Source organism: Gallus gallus, chromosome 1, assembly GCF_016699485.2.
Source record: "Gallus gallus isolate bGalGal1 chromosome 1, bGalGal1.mat.broiler.GRCg7b, whole genome shotgun sequence".
NCBI classification, from domain to species: Eukaryota; Metazoa; Chordata; class Aves; order Galliformes; family Phasianidae; genus Gallus; species Gallus gallus.
In genome coordinates this window covers 88,704,876-88,723,546 of record NC_052532.1, presented here as the reverse complement: position 1 = coordinate 88,723,546, position 18,671 = coordinate 88,704,876, and the positions used below count along the sequence as shown (strand labels likewise).

Here is an 18,671-nt window from a genome sequence, read left to right as displayed (position 1 = left end):
CAAAAACTTCCACCCATACTCTATTTCAAGAACATAACACGGCCCAATAATTAGGCTGTAGATCATGATCTCTCTTTTTAAGAATTTCACAAGATTTTCAAACAGGTGCAACAGTAAGGATGAAATGCAATCAGGCAGGGGTTTCCTGTCAAACAGGTGCTGAGATCAGTGACAAATTCCAGGAGATACTCAAGTCATTCCAGAAACAAGTGCCATCATGCCCAGCACTAATGCCCCAGCATCGTTTCAAGAATTAAATCAACTATCTATTTCACCTCAAGAAGGCACCCCAAAGCAAATTCAGGTGTCAATCCCCTGCCCCAACAAAAATGTAACCACTGTCTGAATGAATGGACCCAACAACTTCTTGCTAGGATACGCCACCAACACCAAACCACCTGTATTATTACAAGTAAAACATAAAGGCAACTGCAAAAAACTATGACCACTGTACAGATACTAGAGCACTTGCTCTTCCAACAAACAGTGCAGAAGTAACATCAGAAGAATGGCAATTATCAGCCAGAAGCTGAGCCTTTCTTCTGGTAAGGAGGTCATTAGTTTCCAATGATTTAAACAAAACGTACCACCTAGCGCTTCCACCTGAACACCACTTTCCTGGCAGAGCCTGCTCCTGTACTGCTAAGAAGCCAAGATTTCTCCTACCGTGGACAAGATCTGAAGGGGCTGCAACCCTAAACACATGGACACATAAATCAAGCTTTAAAAAATACTGCTCTAAAGCCAGCCAGAACTTTCGTTAATTGACATGGTGAGTGCTGGCTGTTTTGCTGGTTGACACTAATTATTCCAGAACACTTTCAGGTATTTTGCTTAAGATCTTTTTTTTATTTTTTTATTTTTTTACACTTTCACTTCTATTTCTTCAAAAGTACTTCCAGTATTAACTGAGCCACGGCTCTAAATCTACTACAACCACTCACATCTGCTTTGTTTTGTTTGTATTTTTTTAAACAGCACGTGAGAAAAGATTACTAAAATAAAGTAACTAACTTCACCAGTATGCTTCCTACTGAAGGAAAAAAAGACTATTTTGAATGAATTTGCCTTCTCTAGGCTGCTTTCCATGTTTCAGATTGACTGAAATTTTCAGTCAGACATAGTACTGTAATTTTCTGCTTCTAACACACTAATGCAAAGATGTTATCTGTTACATAATTGATTGCATGGAAATGTAAACAACGTACAGGATTTAAAATAATTTCCATGAGCTTTGTTGAACTTTGAGTCTACGAGAGAACAAATATAAAAGGCAAAAGATCTTCCGAACTTTTGTTATTTGTTACCAATGAAACCAAACTCGGTCTACAAAAGGATATTGCTATACCTGCTTGCATCACCCCGCCTGCTTTTACCAGCTTTAAATTCCTCTTATAGTACAAAAAACCCAACAACTATGAAACATGTTCCACAGACAGCTTAAAATGTGACCAGAGGTATTGCTGAAAGCTGAAGAACCACTGAGGACTATTTGAGAACAAAGCAGGAAAGCTCATGAAGGTCTAAGCTTGAATTGGATGTGCGCTGTCATTTTGCAGAGTAAAGAGGTGGGAGCACCATTCTCAAACATAGGTTTACTGAGAGCAGATGCAAAACAATGTTCAGGCTCATGACAGCGTCGACAGACACTGAAGACAACAAACCCAAAATAAAACAATGCATGCTGGAAGCTTCAATTAAATGGGAAGTGCAAGAAAGCCAAAAACGCATGGCTTGTCTAAACAAGAGCAAATAACGCAGAAGACTTTCAGATATTTCTAGAAAGCTGAAAGGAGGGGAGAGACTAGCTGGAGTACTTTCACAGTGACAGGCTTAAATTATGAGGCAGAGGATGAAATTTAAAAAGGAACCATTACTGGCTGAAAGCCCTGGAAAAACTTCCTGACCTTGAGATATAATTGGCTGCGGCACATCCCCCGTGGAGAAAGGAACTGCTGGCTGGATTGCCAGCAGAGAGCGTGCTGGAGGAGATGAGCTCCCTCTGGTTGGGAAGGACAGGTTCATCTTACCAGCTTTTTCCCTTTCTGTACTTAAATCATAGTGCTATCCTTTTTGCTAACAGTTATGCGTTATAACAGTTATAACAGTAATTTGAGAGCAATTAAGAATCAGACTTTAGAGGAGAGCCAAGTAATTCCTTTGACTTAATGTCAGGTAGAATTATTCCACAGTACTAAAACTGTTAGTCAACAAACAAAATGTAATTACTTTAAAACTATGCATTTTACAGTTGTTTTCATGAATCAAACTGAATACTACTCTAGACATAACCATCTTCTGAAACTGCAACCTCTTTCCATACCACTCCTTTGCTGAGAAAGGATTAATTAAAAAAAAAAAATCTCACAATTTATAACGTACAACAGAAGGCTGAAGAACAGTTGGATTAATGCTGTTCTTTTAAACAGCAGGTAACTCAAGTCCAAGCCCTCTATGGATTCTTTATTAACCAAAAATATCTTCAGAATAGGTCAGGTCCTCTTACTTAGGCATACTTTGTTCTGTCTGTCAAGTATATCTTGGGAAACAAGACTGTTAGGAGGAGATATTGGTCACAATTATTTCTTCTTCCACATTTATCAAATAAATTTACTTAGTGCAACTACTTCATAGAATAGCTTCCACCAATATGTTAATCACGTAAATGCATTTTGAAGATTAATAGGAACAGAGCACACAGCTAGCTAAGATAACTTGATTACCTTTGCCTTTTCACCAATAACATTCCTCTCCAGCTCAGCTATTTTTCTGTTTAGATGATCCAGTATTTCCTTCTCTTTCAGCAGCTCTGTTGTTTCAGATTTCTGTTCCCCATCCAAAAGGGCACATTCCATATCCAGCTAGGAACACAAAACATTTTTCAGAAGCAGTCCAAATTAAGAAGAAATCTTGACACACATTATTTTCTGGGGGAAGGGGAGTGAGTTGTTGATAATTCACAACAGAGGCACATTTTTTAAAAGGAAAAAAAAAGTCAATGTAACATCCACAAAGTTAAAAAGGGATCACAAAATTGAGGAAAAGTAAAACTGAAACATAAAATACTGCAAAATGAAGTCCAAACCAACTTTAGTCTTTAGTCTGAAGATCTTTTTTTTTTTTTCTTTTCTAACTCTTCTCCGTGCTTCCTCCTGTTGTGACACTATACCGAGTATCTGTGCCCAGGCTCTGTAGGAAACCCATTTGGAACAGCTGTTTCTTTCCTGTTGCTGATAACCGGAGTGAGCACAGCCCAAATGCCTGATCAGCTAAGTCTGCAACTGTGAGATTCCAGAAGCCGAGAGATGGCCATATAACTTTGCCACCATAAAGACAAGGATGTTTAATAGGAAGTTACCTAACTTCCTTTCTCTTTCAAGGGTCACACGAGACACACTATAAAACACTCAAGTGACACAAGGTATTTAGATCAATCCGAGTGACCATTCAGCAAGAAGATTGTTCTAATTCCACTTATGAGTATAATGGTTACAGTTGGAAAATGCCAATCTGAGCGCCACAACCATCCCTCTGCTTGGAAATAAATAACCTTCACAGTAGGAGACTACCAGGTTCATGATTCCGTGCCTAATTCTAGTGAAAAAGCACAGAATACGTGCATGAGCTCCCTATGTACTTGCTGAACCTATCTATGCTATGTAGATGTACGAAACAAGCAAGACATTTAAAACCAAAACGTACGTCATACCTCTCTTGAGGATTCATCCATCTGGTCATTTAAATCTTTGATCTTCTGTTCAAGCTCTTCCAAGTTATTTAATATTACTATGCGTTCCTCTTCTAGCCGAGTGAGCTCCTGTCCTCTTTGATCATCACTTGTGCATTCTGGTACCTGCAGTTGCACATTACAACAGGTTTATCAGAAAGAGGTTAAATTCTGTGTTTCCTTTCCCCTTTAATATTGTGACCATTTTAAATAAATACTACATGCTAGTTTTGAACTTGGTACGTATTTCATCCCTACTATATTACTACCTCTATATTTAGAAAGCATACAAGAGAAACAAACATGATACTTTACTTCCAAGCGCTAGAATTAAACACTATACTGAACAGCAAATACTATTCCATACTATACAATTATTAAAATCTGACCCTTGAGAATACTTTACCTGCTGTGCTATTTAGCCTGTAAAAATCCAATTTTTCCTTTAAAAATAATAAAGCAAATAGACGATGACAGTTTTTATGCAGAGATCAACTGTTCATGTAATAAAATCCAGGATGTAGAATAGCACATTTCTGCAAGCAGCCAGTAAGATGGGTAGCTTCTGTAAAATGGGACAAAGCCCAGCCCTGCCTCCCCGCTTGGCCATCAGGAGGCAATACCTTTAACATGGCTTTTTTCATTGCCATTTAATTACCAGACAACTATGGCAAGAATTAAAAAGCATGATTAAAAAAATACTTGTGATCTCATTAGAGCAGCAAAGGTTAGATCAAAGAGTGTTGAGTTTCAAACATATTCTTCACGTTCACCTGATCCCAGGGGCTCACGATCAAATTACTTTTGTAAGGCTGCTCACTCGTTGTCTCCAACCCAAATGAGAAGTGGGCTGTGCACAGAGCTTTGCATTAACCACTGGACTACACAGCCACGCTCTAAAGAGACTCAGGTCAGCTCCTGAATGGCTGTTCTGAGAGCAGGCATGGGCAAATCATCATGGACAGATCTGATCTCGATATTTGGAAACAATGAGCTGTGTTTCATTAATGCAGTTGCTCATTTATTGCTTTTCTCAGGGCTTAGCAGAGCACCCTTTATAATGAATGAAAGGTATTCCTTGATTAGCATTAGTAATCCTAGCAGGAAAGCCTCTTTTTGTCCGGCATCCTGCTTGGGTAATGCTGACATAATGTCTTCCATTTCAACTTCCTAAAAAGGATTTAAAATAGGATTTCTGACCTGCAGGAAGAAACAAATGGGGAAGAAAGGCAAGACCACAGTAACTTGTAAATTAAATGCCTCACTACCTTTTGTACATGGAAAGACCCAGTAAGACCAAGTCAAACCTTAATGTCATGTTTGTTTAACATTTAGCTCTTCACCCTAATTACTGGATATACCTATTTAGGATGTTAACACACCATCTCTCCCCAGAACCAGTTGCACTGCTCATCTGGCAGAGCAGAGCCCAGGCACTGATCCAAAAGGGAGGAGAGGCCATTCCCTGCCCCAGACCAGGCTGCTGCTCTTCTAGCTGAAGGAAATTACTAGGAACACTTAGCTCATTTTTTAAAGGACAACTCCCCTTCAGTAACAGAACAGCAGGATGAAGCCGATGAGAAAGAAGCTCCATCTCAGCAAGCGTAGGAGATGCGTTTGAGTGCCAGGCAGCAGGCTGCCACCGCACGCCTCGTGAGAGGCAGCAGCTGATGTGACAAGTGGCTCGGGTCCAGCCCAGGGACAGCCGACAGGCCAGCAAACACAGCCCACGCAATTCTTCCTCACCTCCTCTGCAACTGGTTTACCAATGAGAAAATATCCTCCTCTTTCAGGAAATGGGAGCCTCAGTCTAGGAGAGCTTGGTAGCACTTCCTTTCTCTCTCCTCCATCTCAGCACACCTCTAAGTAGGATTCCTGAAACCTGGCTTAATTAAGTAGCTTTAACTTGTTCAGACAAATCATTCTCCCCTAGAAATTCCTTACAGTCTTCCCAAACCCCACATCCTCCGGAAAAAAAAACTTCCAGCACCAACAGCTTTCACAGAAAATGAAATGATCTGCCACTGGGTGCTAAGTTACACGAGCTCTGAGATAAATTCTTGTATCTAAACCATCCCAGCTGGGACCTCTGCTGTGAAATCCGACTTCCACAGGAGGACTTCATGCCATCGAACAGACTGTTGTAGGTCCTCCTACCCAGCATTACCTTTGGCGTGATGCTTAGATACGAAGACTCAGTGGAATCCTTCAGGAAGCCAGGGGCAGCTAAAGGTGCAGGCTTCATGTTGTCAGTGAAGTGCTCGTCGGCTCTCAGCCCCCGGGAGGAAAGGAAAGAAGCAGTGCTCCGACTGTGGTTACTTGGCTCTGAGAAATCCGAATCACTCGCAGACGATTTCAGGTGGTTCCTAAACCTCGTTTCTAGATTCATCTGCGAGTCTTCAAACACTGAGTCCTCATCTGATAGCTGAAGCTTTTCAAGTTCTTTGTTAATCTTTTGAACATCAGCAACTGTTGTAGTTGCGGCAGGGTCACTGTCAGACTTGGAGTATTCTGCACACAGATTGAGGATCGTCTCCAGCCGCTGTCGCTCCTAGTTGAGGAAAAGACAACAGCACCAAGCTTCACATGTAAGCCAAAGTAAAGATGAAGTCAGAAAAATACGCTGCTTGTTTCTAGAGTGACTGATTTCAAGTCATCCGACTTCAAGTATGCCTTTAACTCTCAGAGACAGTGAACAGATCTACATAAATAAATTGCTGTGTAGGACACAGAATCAAAGTTAATAGAGGGGAAAACGAAATCAAACCCAACACGGAATAAAACTCTAAAATAAAGTACATTTCACATGAATTAATACTTACATAAAGTTAGAGCATCCTTACACCTACTTGTCTTTCCAATGAGGAAAATTAATATTGTTTATTCTGATTGCTGTAACCACACCCGATTTGTACGTATACGTGTCCAGCAAGTTCACTGTAAAAAGCACTAATTATCCTGTTTTTCACTTACACTACACGCCTACCGAGCTGCAAAACATGCACAGATTTTCCATGAACTCATTAATTGCTGACTTTTTTGGATTTTCTGTTAACTTTGATTCTCTTTTTTGAGGGAGAATTAGTCCACATTTCAAAGCACACAGTTCAGAGAGCATCACATCTAAAACAGCATATACATCAAACATACAGAAAAGGGGTGGATTTTTATCTACCAGTTAACTCAAACTCTATATTGGTTCATATTAACTAGTTTGACTTGACATGCTTCAAGTTGCTTTAATTATTTAATTCCTGGAAGACTTCTACATACCTATAATACTTTATAAAAGCATCAGAAAGATGCTTTATTTTACTGTATACATAGCCTCCCGTAACTTCTATTTCAGATGAAAGTGTTTGACCTTCTCATTTTTAAGAGGTGATGCTTTTATGTTATTTCACATTCCCACTGCTACAAGAAAGTAAATGTAAACAAAAAATTGCTTACCATAGATCTACCGAAAATTCTGCTGGGAAAGAAAAAAGAAGTGAACAAACAAAATAAAAAACACCACTGTGAAAGCTTCACGTTTGGCATTAATACCTGCACTAATGATCCCATTTCTTTCTTCTAGGAAATCCTTTTTCCTTTTTTAATCTTATTTAGAAAGAAAGCCAAAACACCGAACCCCTCAGCCTCCATCTCCCAAAAGCACTGCAGATGTATTCAGTTTCCAAACTCCACCCGGCATTACACTTGCAAAGAGGCCATTCCTTGTGGTCGTAATGTTCTTCATGCAGTAGCAAGTGAGAGAATGTGAGCTAAGCAGAGCACTGAGAGCACTGCATTGCTTCCACTCTCCCTGAAGCAAGCTGCTGGAATTTTATGACATTTTGACACTGGTTTACAAGCACCCCGCTTTTCATATAGTCACCACGTTATGCGGTTACAGGACCTACGCATTCATATCCCCCCACGCTGCTCACGTTAACTGCAGAGCTGCATTTCCACCCTTCATAAAGAGCCCAAGCCCATTCAAAGCCCTACCCAACCCAGAGCCTTTGGGCAGCCTGCTCCCAGGCCTCCTCAGCAGGTTTCTTGCCCCTTCCAATGTGGCAGCAGGGCTGAGCTGTCCAACACACCGAGCAGCAACCACTGGCTTGGATCTTCCTCCAAATTGGCTCAGCAGCTTCTGCAGTTGTCCTTCAGACCCAAACATCCAACATAATTATGACTCCACTAAGCCCCGCTCCCTCCGCATGACTACTGCCAGCCCCTCCGTCCGCTCCCTCACCCTGCCAAAGCCATTACCCTCCCTCTCAGCAAGTCTTTTGGCCACGCAACCCAATTCCTAAAGCACTGTGCAAGTGCTGGCTGGGATCGTTGGTCTCGATGATCCTTATGGGTCCCTTCCAACGTGGGATATTCTATGATTCGATGATGCTGCTCTCGCTGGTGTGACAGCACAGGGCCTGGCCCCTCAATACAATCACCCCGATGGTTATAGACGGGAAATGTGGCACTAGGACACAAAGTCCCATCCTTCCCTGCTACAAAAAGATATATATATCATGTTACCCCAGGCCAGCCTCTCAGCAATCACAGCAAACAGCACGCTTCCAAGTACAGCTGCTGCTCATCCCAACCCAGGCACAAAGGTAAGGAGCTCCAAATGCAAACCTGTCCTTCTGTCAGCAGCCCGGTGGAGGGATTCTTCCTTCCCCAAGTCTCACATGGTCAGGAAAACTGAAAAAATCACAGGAAAACCTCTGCCAGGCTTCAAAAACTTTTGGACACGTATCAGAAATGCCGCTATCTCTCACTTCTATTTTGACATGCACCGACAGGCTTACAGACAGGAAGCCGAGCGGTTATTTTATCCACTCTATTCTCATCACTTCATTTCGGCCAGCTTGCTCCAGCTCCAGCACACCTGCACTCAGCTGTTCCAGAACATGCTTCCAAGTCAAGCAGCTAGCTAGCAAAGCACCCCTGCAATGAAAAACACAGGAGCAGGAACCCATGAAAATCCAAGCCATGATTTTTGTAAGAAATACTCCACAACTTAACTGTGACACTGAACTCCACCGATAAAAAAGGTATGTCAAACAGTGTTAATTTGGCTTAAAATTGGGAGGGAGGGCTGTTTAATCGATCCTGATGAGTCTCCTTTCAGCCTATTTCCTGTAAAAATGCCCTTTCTAACAGACTAAAAACCATCCTTGTATATTTTCAGTGGATCTTTTCAGGCTTAGGGCAGAGTAGCTGGAAAGCTAAATAGAAGAAAAGGATCCGGGGGTGTTAGTTGACAGCCAGCTGAACACAAGCCAGCAGTGTGCCCAGGTGGCCAAGAAGGCCAGTGGCATGCTGGCTTGTATCAGAAATAGTGCAGCCAACAGGAGCAGAGAGGTGATCGTTCCCCTGAACTTAACTCTGGTGAGGCTGCATCATAAATAAGTACTGCGTTCAGTTTTGGGTCCGTCACTACAAGAAAGACATCGATGCCCTGGAACGTGTCTAGAGAAGGACAACAAAGCTGTGAGGGATCTGGAGCACAAGTCTGATGAGGAGCAGCTGAGAGAACTGGGATTTTTCAGTCTGGAGGAGGCTCAGGGGAGACCTCATCACTCTCTGCAACTGCCTGAAAAGAGGCTGTAGTGAGGTGGGGGTTGGCCTCTTCTCCCAGGTGACAGCGATAGCTTGAGAGGGAATGGCCTTAACCTGAACCTTCCATGATTCAACTTAAATATTAGGAGAACTTTTTTCCTCAGAAGAAGTGGTGAGGCAGTGGCATAGGCTGCCCACGGAGGTGGTGAAGTCACCATCCCTGGAGGTGTTTGAAAGCCATGTAGATGCGGCACTGAGAGAGATGTTTTAGTGGGCATGGTGGGGATGGCCTGGTGGTTGGACTAAACGGTCTTAAGAGGTCTTTTCCAACCGTAATGATTCTATGATTCTGTCAGCTTCCCTGCTGGCAGAAGGGGTATACAGGCCTTGTGCTTTTGCTGCTTTAGCAGTTTCACCAGTACCAACTTTGATAAATCCACATACACATCTGAGTGGCTGGGAATTTAGGTGCTAAAGGAGGATGTGACAAGGGGACAACCTTGATGACAGGGAACCCTGTTCTGTTACTGCAAAACAATGACATTAGGAGACATCTCTAGCATTTTGTTCAGAAAAATAGCGTGAAGCAACGGAGACAAGTAACTCCCCGTGTTTCAAAGGCAACCACGTCAGCGATCCCTGGATTTGTTCATCTGCTGCACAACATCTACATGGATTTGACAAATGCACAGAGGCTGGGTGGTATCTAGGTATCATGGCAAGACTTGGTTAATCAGCTGTGACAAGCAGGAAGCTTTTTAGATAAGCACCATTAGCAACTGTACAACCCAAGATTTCATTAAAAATACATGTGCAGCCTGTCCTCTGCGACTGAAGCTAACGAGATTTGCAGCTAATCAGTGCAGCCACAGCTCCCTTTGTCTGCAGAGGAAAATGCTGCTCTTTCCTGCTTCCATTGCTCTTTAAAACCCTCATGGGCAGGCAAAACCATGGCTCTGCAGCTAAAGGGCTGAACAGCAGCAAGTCAAAAAGGAAGAGGAAAAAGAGGCAGAGAGAACATGGAAGAGAGCAGTTCAGTCCCCAGGCCATCTCTCTTGAAGTAAGGTTCCAAGCCAGACTGCCAACTGAGTCTGAGAGCAACTCACTTGCTGTTATTCCTCTTCCCTCTAATTTGCAGAACTTTCTCACTTCAGCCTCATTTATTCTACCCTTTTCAGTCCTTGTTTTGCTATGTTCAGTCTTGTGGTCACAAGGCTATCAGCACCATTACCAGATTCACAGAAAGCAATCGTGTTTTACATTGGCTTCTCCTGGCAGATACCCAGGGAGCTTTGCACAACAGGGCATTGTAAGCAGGAGAGCTGCAGGAAGGCAGCAAAGGATCAAAGCAAGAAAGCAAAGGGCAAAGGGCTCAGGAGTACTCTGCAGATTTTTTGTTTGTTTATTATATGGTACTTTTTAATTTCCTAAACCAAACTGTTGTTAAACAGCTACCCTGTAACAGCACCAAGGCTGTCCAATGCTAGTGGTGGGAAGAGTCATCCTCATCCAGCCTTTATCTGCTTGCCTGGGGGTCCTGTAAGAGGCAAGCCACTAACATTTTGAAATACAGCTCGGGCACTTCACGTTTAAAAGATCTATAAAAAGACACAGTGCCAAGATAAATTTATAAAACACACATAAGAGATTTTTCCAATCTATACGAATATTTATTTAAACTCCGTAACTGCCATTTTAAAACGGTACCACCTTGACGGTTCCAAAATATTTCCATTTAATATCCCCTCACATTAGCTCATCTTGCTAAACTGTAATGACTCAACGCAAAGGGCTTGACAGACTCTGAGTAATTCCACATTATTTCCTACTTGCAGAATAAACATAATGAAATTCAGTGCTCTTCTGTCTGCATGGCCTGCGGAATAAGCTCTCCTAATTCTATTGCTGCTTGTTAGGTCGCTGGCCATATAAGCTGAAAGCCCTCCCAGCATGACTCTCAAATTCAGTAAAACTTAATTTACAGCCATATGCTTTAGATCCAGACCGACAGCTGGCCTATGGCCGGTTCACCACTCATTTTTGGGCGTCTACCACCACCTAGAGGAAGAGCACTGCACTGCCCCAAAACAGCAGCACAAAACCCAGGCTGCTGCTATTCAAATGAAGAGCGTCAAACACAACAGATGGCCTTACTATCTCCAGCCCTGTTGCCCGTGCCAGTGCACCGCCAGCTCCTCACAGACCGAGGAGAATGACAGCCTTTCAGTTCCAGCAGCCACTACAATTTGCCTTTTATCTCAGACAGAAAAAAAAAAAAAAAAGAGATTTCCTCTTAAAAAAAAAATTCAATAGCTGAATCTCACTGACTATTCTTAGATCCCAGTGTTAAGTTTTTCCCTTGTTTATGAGGCAGATCGACCATGTCCAGCAGCAGCTCACTCTGCCATGTAGTCATGCAAAGCCTGTATACACACCCAGGTGACAAGATGGGTCTGGCTGCATGTGGAGAAGAGGAGGCTCAGGGGAAGATCTTACTGCTCTAACTACCTGAAAGGAGGTTGTGATGAGATGGGGACTGGACTTTTCTCCTGGATAACAGTGACGGGATGATAGAGAATGGCCTCAAGTTGCACCAGGCGAGGTTCAGGTTGGATATTAGGATATCTTCTCAGAAAGAGCAGTGAGGCAGTGGCACAGGCCGCCCAGGGAGGTGGTGGAGTCACCGTCCCTGGAGGTGTTCAAGAACTGAGGGAAGACATGGTCAGTGGGAGGGAATGGGCTGGTGGTTGGACTAGGTGATCTCAGAGGCCTTGTTCAATCTTTTTCAAATTGGTTTGATGTGCAGACAGCAGCAGCTCAAAACGTAGATGTCCCAAGTGGCTTCTGTCACTCAAAAAGCAAACTAAACGCAGGTAAGATTCACAGAATAATTTGTATGGGGAAAAACAAACAAACAACAACAACAAAGAAACAACAAAAGGAGTAAAAATAAAGGGAAGAAGCAAAGAGCAGACACCAGGTTAAACTACAACGTCTGCAGAGGCTTTACTGAAAACTTCAGAGGAGAACCATAGAATCACAGGAATCAGAAGGGATCTCTGGAGATAATCTAGTCCAACCCCGCTGATAAAGCAGGTTCCCAACAGCAGGCTAGACAGGAAAGTGTCCAGGTGGGTTTTGAGTATCTCCAGAGAAGGAAGCTCCACAGCTTGTCTGGGCAACCTGTCACCCTCAGAGTAAAGAACTTTTTCCTTGTGTTCACATGGCACTTCCTGTGTTCCAGTTTGTGCTTGTGCCTGTTGCCTCTTGTCCTGTTATTGGGCACCACTGAGAAGAGCCGAGCCCCATCCACTTGACTCCCTCCCATTATATATCTATAAGCATCAATAAGATCCTCCCTCAGCCTTCTCTTCTCCAGTTTCAACAGTCCCAGGCCTCTCAGCCTTTCCTTGTACTGGAGATACTCCAGGCCCCTCATCATTTTTGTGGCCCTCCAAGGGACTCTTTCCAGCAGTTCCCTGGCCTTCTTCAACTGGGTGCCAAGAATCGGAAAGAGTACTCCAGATGTAGCCTTACCAGGGCAGAGAAGAGGGGAAGGATCACCTCCCTCGACCTGCTGGCCATGCTGTTTTGAATGCACCTCAAAGAACATGAACTGGCAAGAGCAACACTCATAACAGCTCCGTGCCAGCAGGACAGCTATGGAGTGCCAGCCAGGATGCTCTCCAATTCCTATCTGCATTGTAGCATGGTATGGTCCTCTGCAAGGAGGCTCACATTTCTGAAGAAGTCTCCAACTAGTTCTTCAAATTTTGCTTCGAAGGCACAGTACATAAGAGTTGAATAGTAATGCTTAAAAAGACTGGGCTTCCCTTGCCATTTACCCACCAGGTACTCAGTCAGGACTTTCACCCACCTCCGAGAATTCAAAGCAGACAGATTTGCTACCCAAAGGCACTCATCCGGTGGTGGTGTTGTGCCCTATTATTATTCCCTTGCTTTCTCCCCAAAATAGGCTTGAGCAGACCCGGATTTCCAATCTTCATCCATGTCACCTTCCACAAAATTAGATCAAGCCGTGCTTTGGAAGCTCAAACTAGATACTTGAGGACTCTATTTGGACAGACTCATGTTTCCATCCTCCCAGAAGGACAAAAATAAAACAGCAGAGTTTGTGGATAAGCATCACATGACTGGATTTAAAGAAAACAGAAAAATAAATACAATAAAATACATTCCTTCCTTTCAGAGCTCTGCAAAATTATCTGGGGGCTACTCAAGCCAGGAAGGAGGTGCTCTCTTGACACGCAGCTCTTCAACCAGCTAACTCAAAAAACAAAGAAGGGGGGGGGGAAATATCGAGCAGAATCCGGAGCAGAAGATAAACTATCTTCAGTTCCTCACCACACAAAAAAACCCTGTTCCCTTTGAAACACAAATATACCCCACTGTAGTGTCTTTCAGGACTGATTACCGCTCGAGTTTTACAACTGCACTGTCTGGAACACTCTCTGATAACAACTCAGCACCACTTTGCACACGTCAAGCACCACAACTGGGAATAGAGGGAAGATTTCAGAAAGGAGTGGAACAACAGCAGGGAGAGGGAGGGAGACAACCCCCAGGCAGTTCTCCTGCATGCAGAAACCTCCTTTCTCTCAAGGCCTGATCTAGCAGCTGGGCCTCCCCCATCCTTCACAGCATGTCCCAAGACACCAGAACGAAGCCAGCAGTGAGCAGCACTTGCCCCAAGAAGGAGAGGACCATGCTGACCACGTGGCCGTGCCTGAGCACATGAAGCTGAGCATCTTCACAGTGCCTTACAAAGGAGCACATAGACAAGAGCTCTGTAGGCCAACTAGACAGGCGCAACAACATCCCATGGTCACTTTGCTCAAACCTACCAACATTTGAATTAAAGCACGCATATGAAGTTAACATCTCAATTTAAGACTCAATAACACAAATCGGCTCACGTTATGATCTCAGTTTCCCTGCAGATGGTAAAATCAGCACAGTATGAGCGCATGCAAATAGGGCCAGATGGCCTCTGTAGCCACTGCAAGAACTTTCAAGAATTACTTAAGAGAATGCTTAGGAGGTTCAATATGGCATCTTCTTTGGCTATTCTGAAGATTTATTTATTTTTAACTTAAAACTTGTTTCAATAACACAAAGAAGTCACACCTCACTACCAGTGTACTTCAGGGCTGAGGACATACGAGGTTTTAGTTGACCACAGATTTTAGCAGATAGAGAGAAGCTCTGTCCCATTTTGCTCCTCTCCGCTCAGAGCAGAAGAAAAGCAAGGACAGCTGCATTTTAATAAAAACATTCAGATGGTAAAACCACAGGCAGGGTAAACTGATGACAGACACTGAACCAACACCAACGTATACATGACTTCATAGCACAGCACACAGGACTCTGAACTGCTTACAGGAGATGGGTTCATCCTACCCACTCACCACAAAGCTGTGCCATCAACTAAAACCAAAGTGCTGGATCCCTACAGAGTAACATGTGGGTTTTAACAGAGCCCACAGGATAAACGAACACCATTTATGCATATTCCAACTTATTTTTTTTCTTTAAGATGGTTGAACAGTTATCATCCACCCGAGCTAACAGAGTAGTATGCCATTTAATCGTTACCTTCATGGACCGCAATAATAAAACAATGCATCTGACGTTGACAAAATTTACATTTCAAAAGACAACAGCTTATGCTTTGCTATGCTCCCAGAATGGATAGAGCTGGAAATACCAACTGCGGTGGAAAACTGAAAGGAAAAAAAGAAATTACCAAGCGTTCCATCTCCTGCTCCCGAAGCCGCTCTTCCCTCTGCCTCCTGTGATAGTCCATGAGGTCTTCTCTCCCTGAAATGGAGCTGATGCTGTTCTTACGCTCTCTCACAGAGGTCTGCAGTGAGTTTGGTGTCTGCCTGTAACTTTCCAAGTCTGTATCATCGAATTCCATGGAACTGGTGGAGAGGTTTCTTCTGATAGAGAACGATCTGTCAAAATCCACAGGGGAGAACGAACTACTGGGACTCGTTCCTGAGAGTCCAAGTCTATCAAAATCATCAGGAATATACGAGGAAGATGCTAGAAGCATTTTTTTAGCAATTCGAGGGCTTGCAGGAACGCTAAGAGTTGAACTAACATAGGGATTATTCCCAGAGAACGAACTTGCATGTGGTAAAACCCCTGAGCTGCACGAAGAAAAATTCAGGTAATTATCAGCATCTAAAGCATTCTGAGGTAGATCCTTTTCTCCAAGTTTTTTCCTTTTAGTATTACCCAAGGAGTTTCTTGGGGGCAAACTTAATGGCATCAACTGGCTTTCTGTTGATTTATGAAGCCTGGGTAGGGAACGACTGTACATTCCCATATGACTCAGAGATCCACCAGAGTATTTCCTAGGGCGTGAGGCCAGAGTCTCCATCATCACATCCTTGTGTTTAACTGGCTTTGCATGAAGGGCCAGGCCATCTTCAATATTCATCCTCCGACCTTGCTTTGGACTAGAAGGCATGCTGGCTGCCCCTGAATTGCTAACAGGGGAAAGCATCAGCTCGCTCCCTGAGCTGCCGTTCCACATTGTAAGAAGAGAGCCTGAGATCTTCTTTGTGTCCAGCATTCCTGGCAAGTAGACATTGTCATACGATTTGTTTTTCTGGCTATACTTAGAGTAGTAAAACTTATCTGCGTGTCCAAGAGCTTTTTCATTTTCTCTGTTGGCATGAATATCAAAGTCTGTCCTTCCTAAGTTGTACCCACTGAGGGATGGAGATGTGCCCGACAGGGAACTCAAATGCTTTACAGAGAAGCTTTTATCTGGAAGATACGGACTTTCACAAGGGAAAAGCTTGCCTCCTTGAATTTTGGTAACAGAGTGTATATTTTTAACACTAGTGGAAGGACTGGGTTTAGCCATCATAGGCTGTGAAAGGGTTAAGTAAGAACCGGCGCAGTCCCCGTTTGTTTTAAATTTGAGACTTGATGAATATTTCTTCGTGTTGAGGTTTTCCATAATATCCTGGAGACCGTTTTCAAGGGAATTCACCACAGAACCCTTTCCCAAACTAGCATTTTGTAATTCCATCTGGTTTTGTGTGTGGTTATACTCTGCCATAATCTTACTGGAATCTGTAAGGAAGAGAAAACAGGAAGAAAAAGTTCTTAGTGAATAAGTAACCTCTTGTATACATGTGTCTGCATATTAACTTCAAAAGAAGTTTTCCTAAACGTTACCATGCTTGTAATAAATGTCTCAGATCATTAGAGAAAGCAAGGTATAAGCAATCCTCTAATCGCTATTTTAGCACAAATTGTAGCATAACAGAATTAAAAAAAAAAAGAGATGGAGTCATTACCAAAAAATCACACCACGGACCAGCAATAGAGCTGGGAAGAGATCAGACCCTTTCTTTGTTGTCTTATCCATTGCAGGACTTTCAGTCTTTGTAAGCCTGAGCCTCATAAGATGCTACTTTTCTGAATTTTTACAGCTGAGGAACTGAGGTACAAAGAGAAGATGCAAAGCTGGCAGCAAAGAAAAGAACTGAACGCAAGTCTTTCAGGATACAGATACTGTTCTGGGTGACTTTTTCTTTTAACTTGTGCAACTAATGCATTTGAGCCCTCAGTAAAGCTCAGTTCAAAGCTCACAAAGCATTTGTTACCTTTCTGCTTACTCTGAGGTCTGCCATGCAAATCTTCATGGAAAAATCAACATCTGTTTTTAAAAGTGCTTCAGCTCAGCACTCTAATGTTCTTAAAATAAAAAGCGGCGTAACTACATCTGCAGACAACATTTGAAAGGATTGTCCCAAGCAAGTATAATGTTAGGATCCACGAGCAATAGCAATCATATTGTTAAAAAACAAAATACAAACGTGGGCAGGGGTTTCAAAATGCAAGTCCGCTACCTAAGCTCAGAATTATAATTTATATGCTGGGGTTGGACACAGACAAAAATGGATTTTGTTGTGCTGGATGTTATTGTTCAGTGACACGTCAAGCTCCAGCCTACAGCTACAAGTCCCACTCTGCAGACAGCAGATAAGAGTTCAGCTCCTGACAGCATCAGTCACTGCAGGAGATAAACGGGCCCTTGATGTAAAAATGGCACCATAAACATTTCCAGCAGCTCGCTGGATGTGCCAGGCTATGCTCTGAGCTAATAAGGCAACCACTCTTCAGTGTCAGTTCCTGCAGTGTCCCTGAGCACAGCTTCTGGACACGTGGGTCAGCTCTGGGATTTTCTCTTGGCTCAGCCACATTCCACCTGTGACATCAAACCATCTCAGGAAAAAGCTAATCTCAGAATGTCACCCTGCAAGAAAACCTAACGTCCTAACCTGTGAAGCGTTTTTAAAACCCTCTGAGGTGATCCTTTAATCCTCTTCTGAGTACCACTTCAAACAATTACACGAACCCAGACACTGGATTTGGATTTCTGTCCCCCAGTGGAACTGCAGAGCAGAACTGAGATGATCCAGTTTCACTGCGGTTCAAACTTCAGGTGGAAGGTGGCAATGCATTCTTTGAGCGGGTCCCTGTTTCTGGGACCCCTGTTGCTAACAATCTCCTGGATTACTGTCTTGGGCATCATTCAATATCTACCTGTTCAACAGGCTTCTGGAAATGAGTTCTCACTCTACACCACCTACGGTGAGCCTACATGCGTAACAAAACGTTCTCCTCAATTCCTAAAGGAACAAATCTGTACATTTAAGAACAAAGGTAACCATTATCAATAAAGTAATTCAATAGGCAGAAAAATGGTCAACATTATGAACACAAAGTCTTCTTGTGCATGGCGTATCTGGCTAACCATGTGTTAACCACTAGTGGCAGAAAACATTACCTTGCAGCTTCAAGTCCAAACCTCAGATTTATCACTGCACAGAGTTTAGTATCTTTCTTATGCTGACTGATTTTATTTGCTGTAATTCTAACGCATTCCTTTTGAGGATACAATTAAATTGCCTTTGAACCAGTAAGTTCATGGAACTGTATGTCAGATCATCACTGCTGTGAGTCAGTTTCTTATAATGTGACATTTTACTTGGCATTTTTAACTACTTTCTTAAGTCTTGATGAACAGCAGCAGTGAAGTGCAAATGAACAAAAGGAGGAATGTGATTGTGTTCAAGACAAAACAAAGATCCGAAAAAGATCAAGCACTCATTTTATCAGTGGTGTTATAAGGAAGAAGATACAAGAGCTGTTGGAGAGAACAAAGCACGATGTATATGCCTTGTATGCTTAACCTTCCGTTGTACAACATAACCTAACTTCCATCCTCCCTCTTCCCTTTTCCAGATCTCTCTTCAAATTAACTGAGAGTTAATCTCACATCAAGAACGTACTGTCCAAATCGTAACTTGAACACAGCTGAAGTTCAACTGGCTTTGCATAAATT

The 18,671-nt window shown here is 42.9% G+C and overlaps 1 protein-coding gene across 21 annotated transcripts in view; it reads right to left on the bottom strand.

Annotated features, from left to right (window-relative positions):
- PHLDB2 (pleckstrin homology like domain family B member 2) overlaps window positions 1-18,671 on the bottom strand; it is a 113,182-nt gene that overhangs the window by 38,615 nt on the left and 55,896 nt on the right. For 17 of the 21 annotated variants that reach the window (XM_040667005.2, XM_040667026.2, XM_046901523.1 and 14 more), the window contains 4 exons: window positions 15,045-16,390; window positions 5,895-6,278; window positions 3,710-3,853; window positions 2,724-2,861 (listed from right to left, as the gene is read on the bottom strand). In XM_040667005.2, coding sequence (XP_040522939.1) covers window positions 2,724-2,861; window positions 3,710-3,853; window positions 5,895-6,278; window positions 15,045-16,390 — 2,012 coding nt within the window. The other 4 variants (XM_046901578.1, XM_046901576.1, XM_046901581.1 and 1 more) reach the window with 4 other exon arrangements.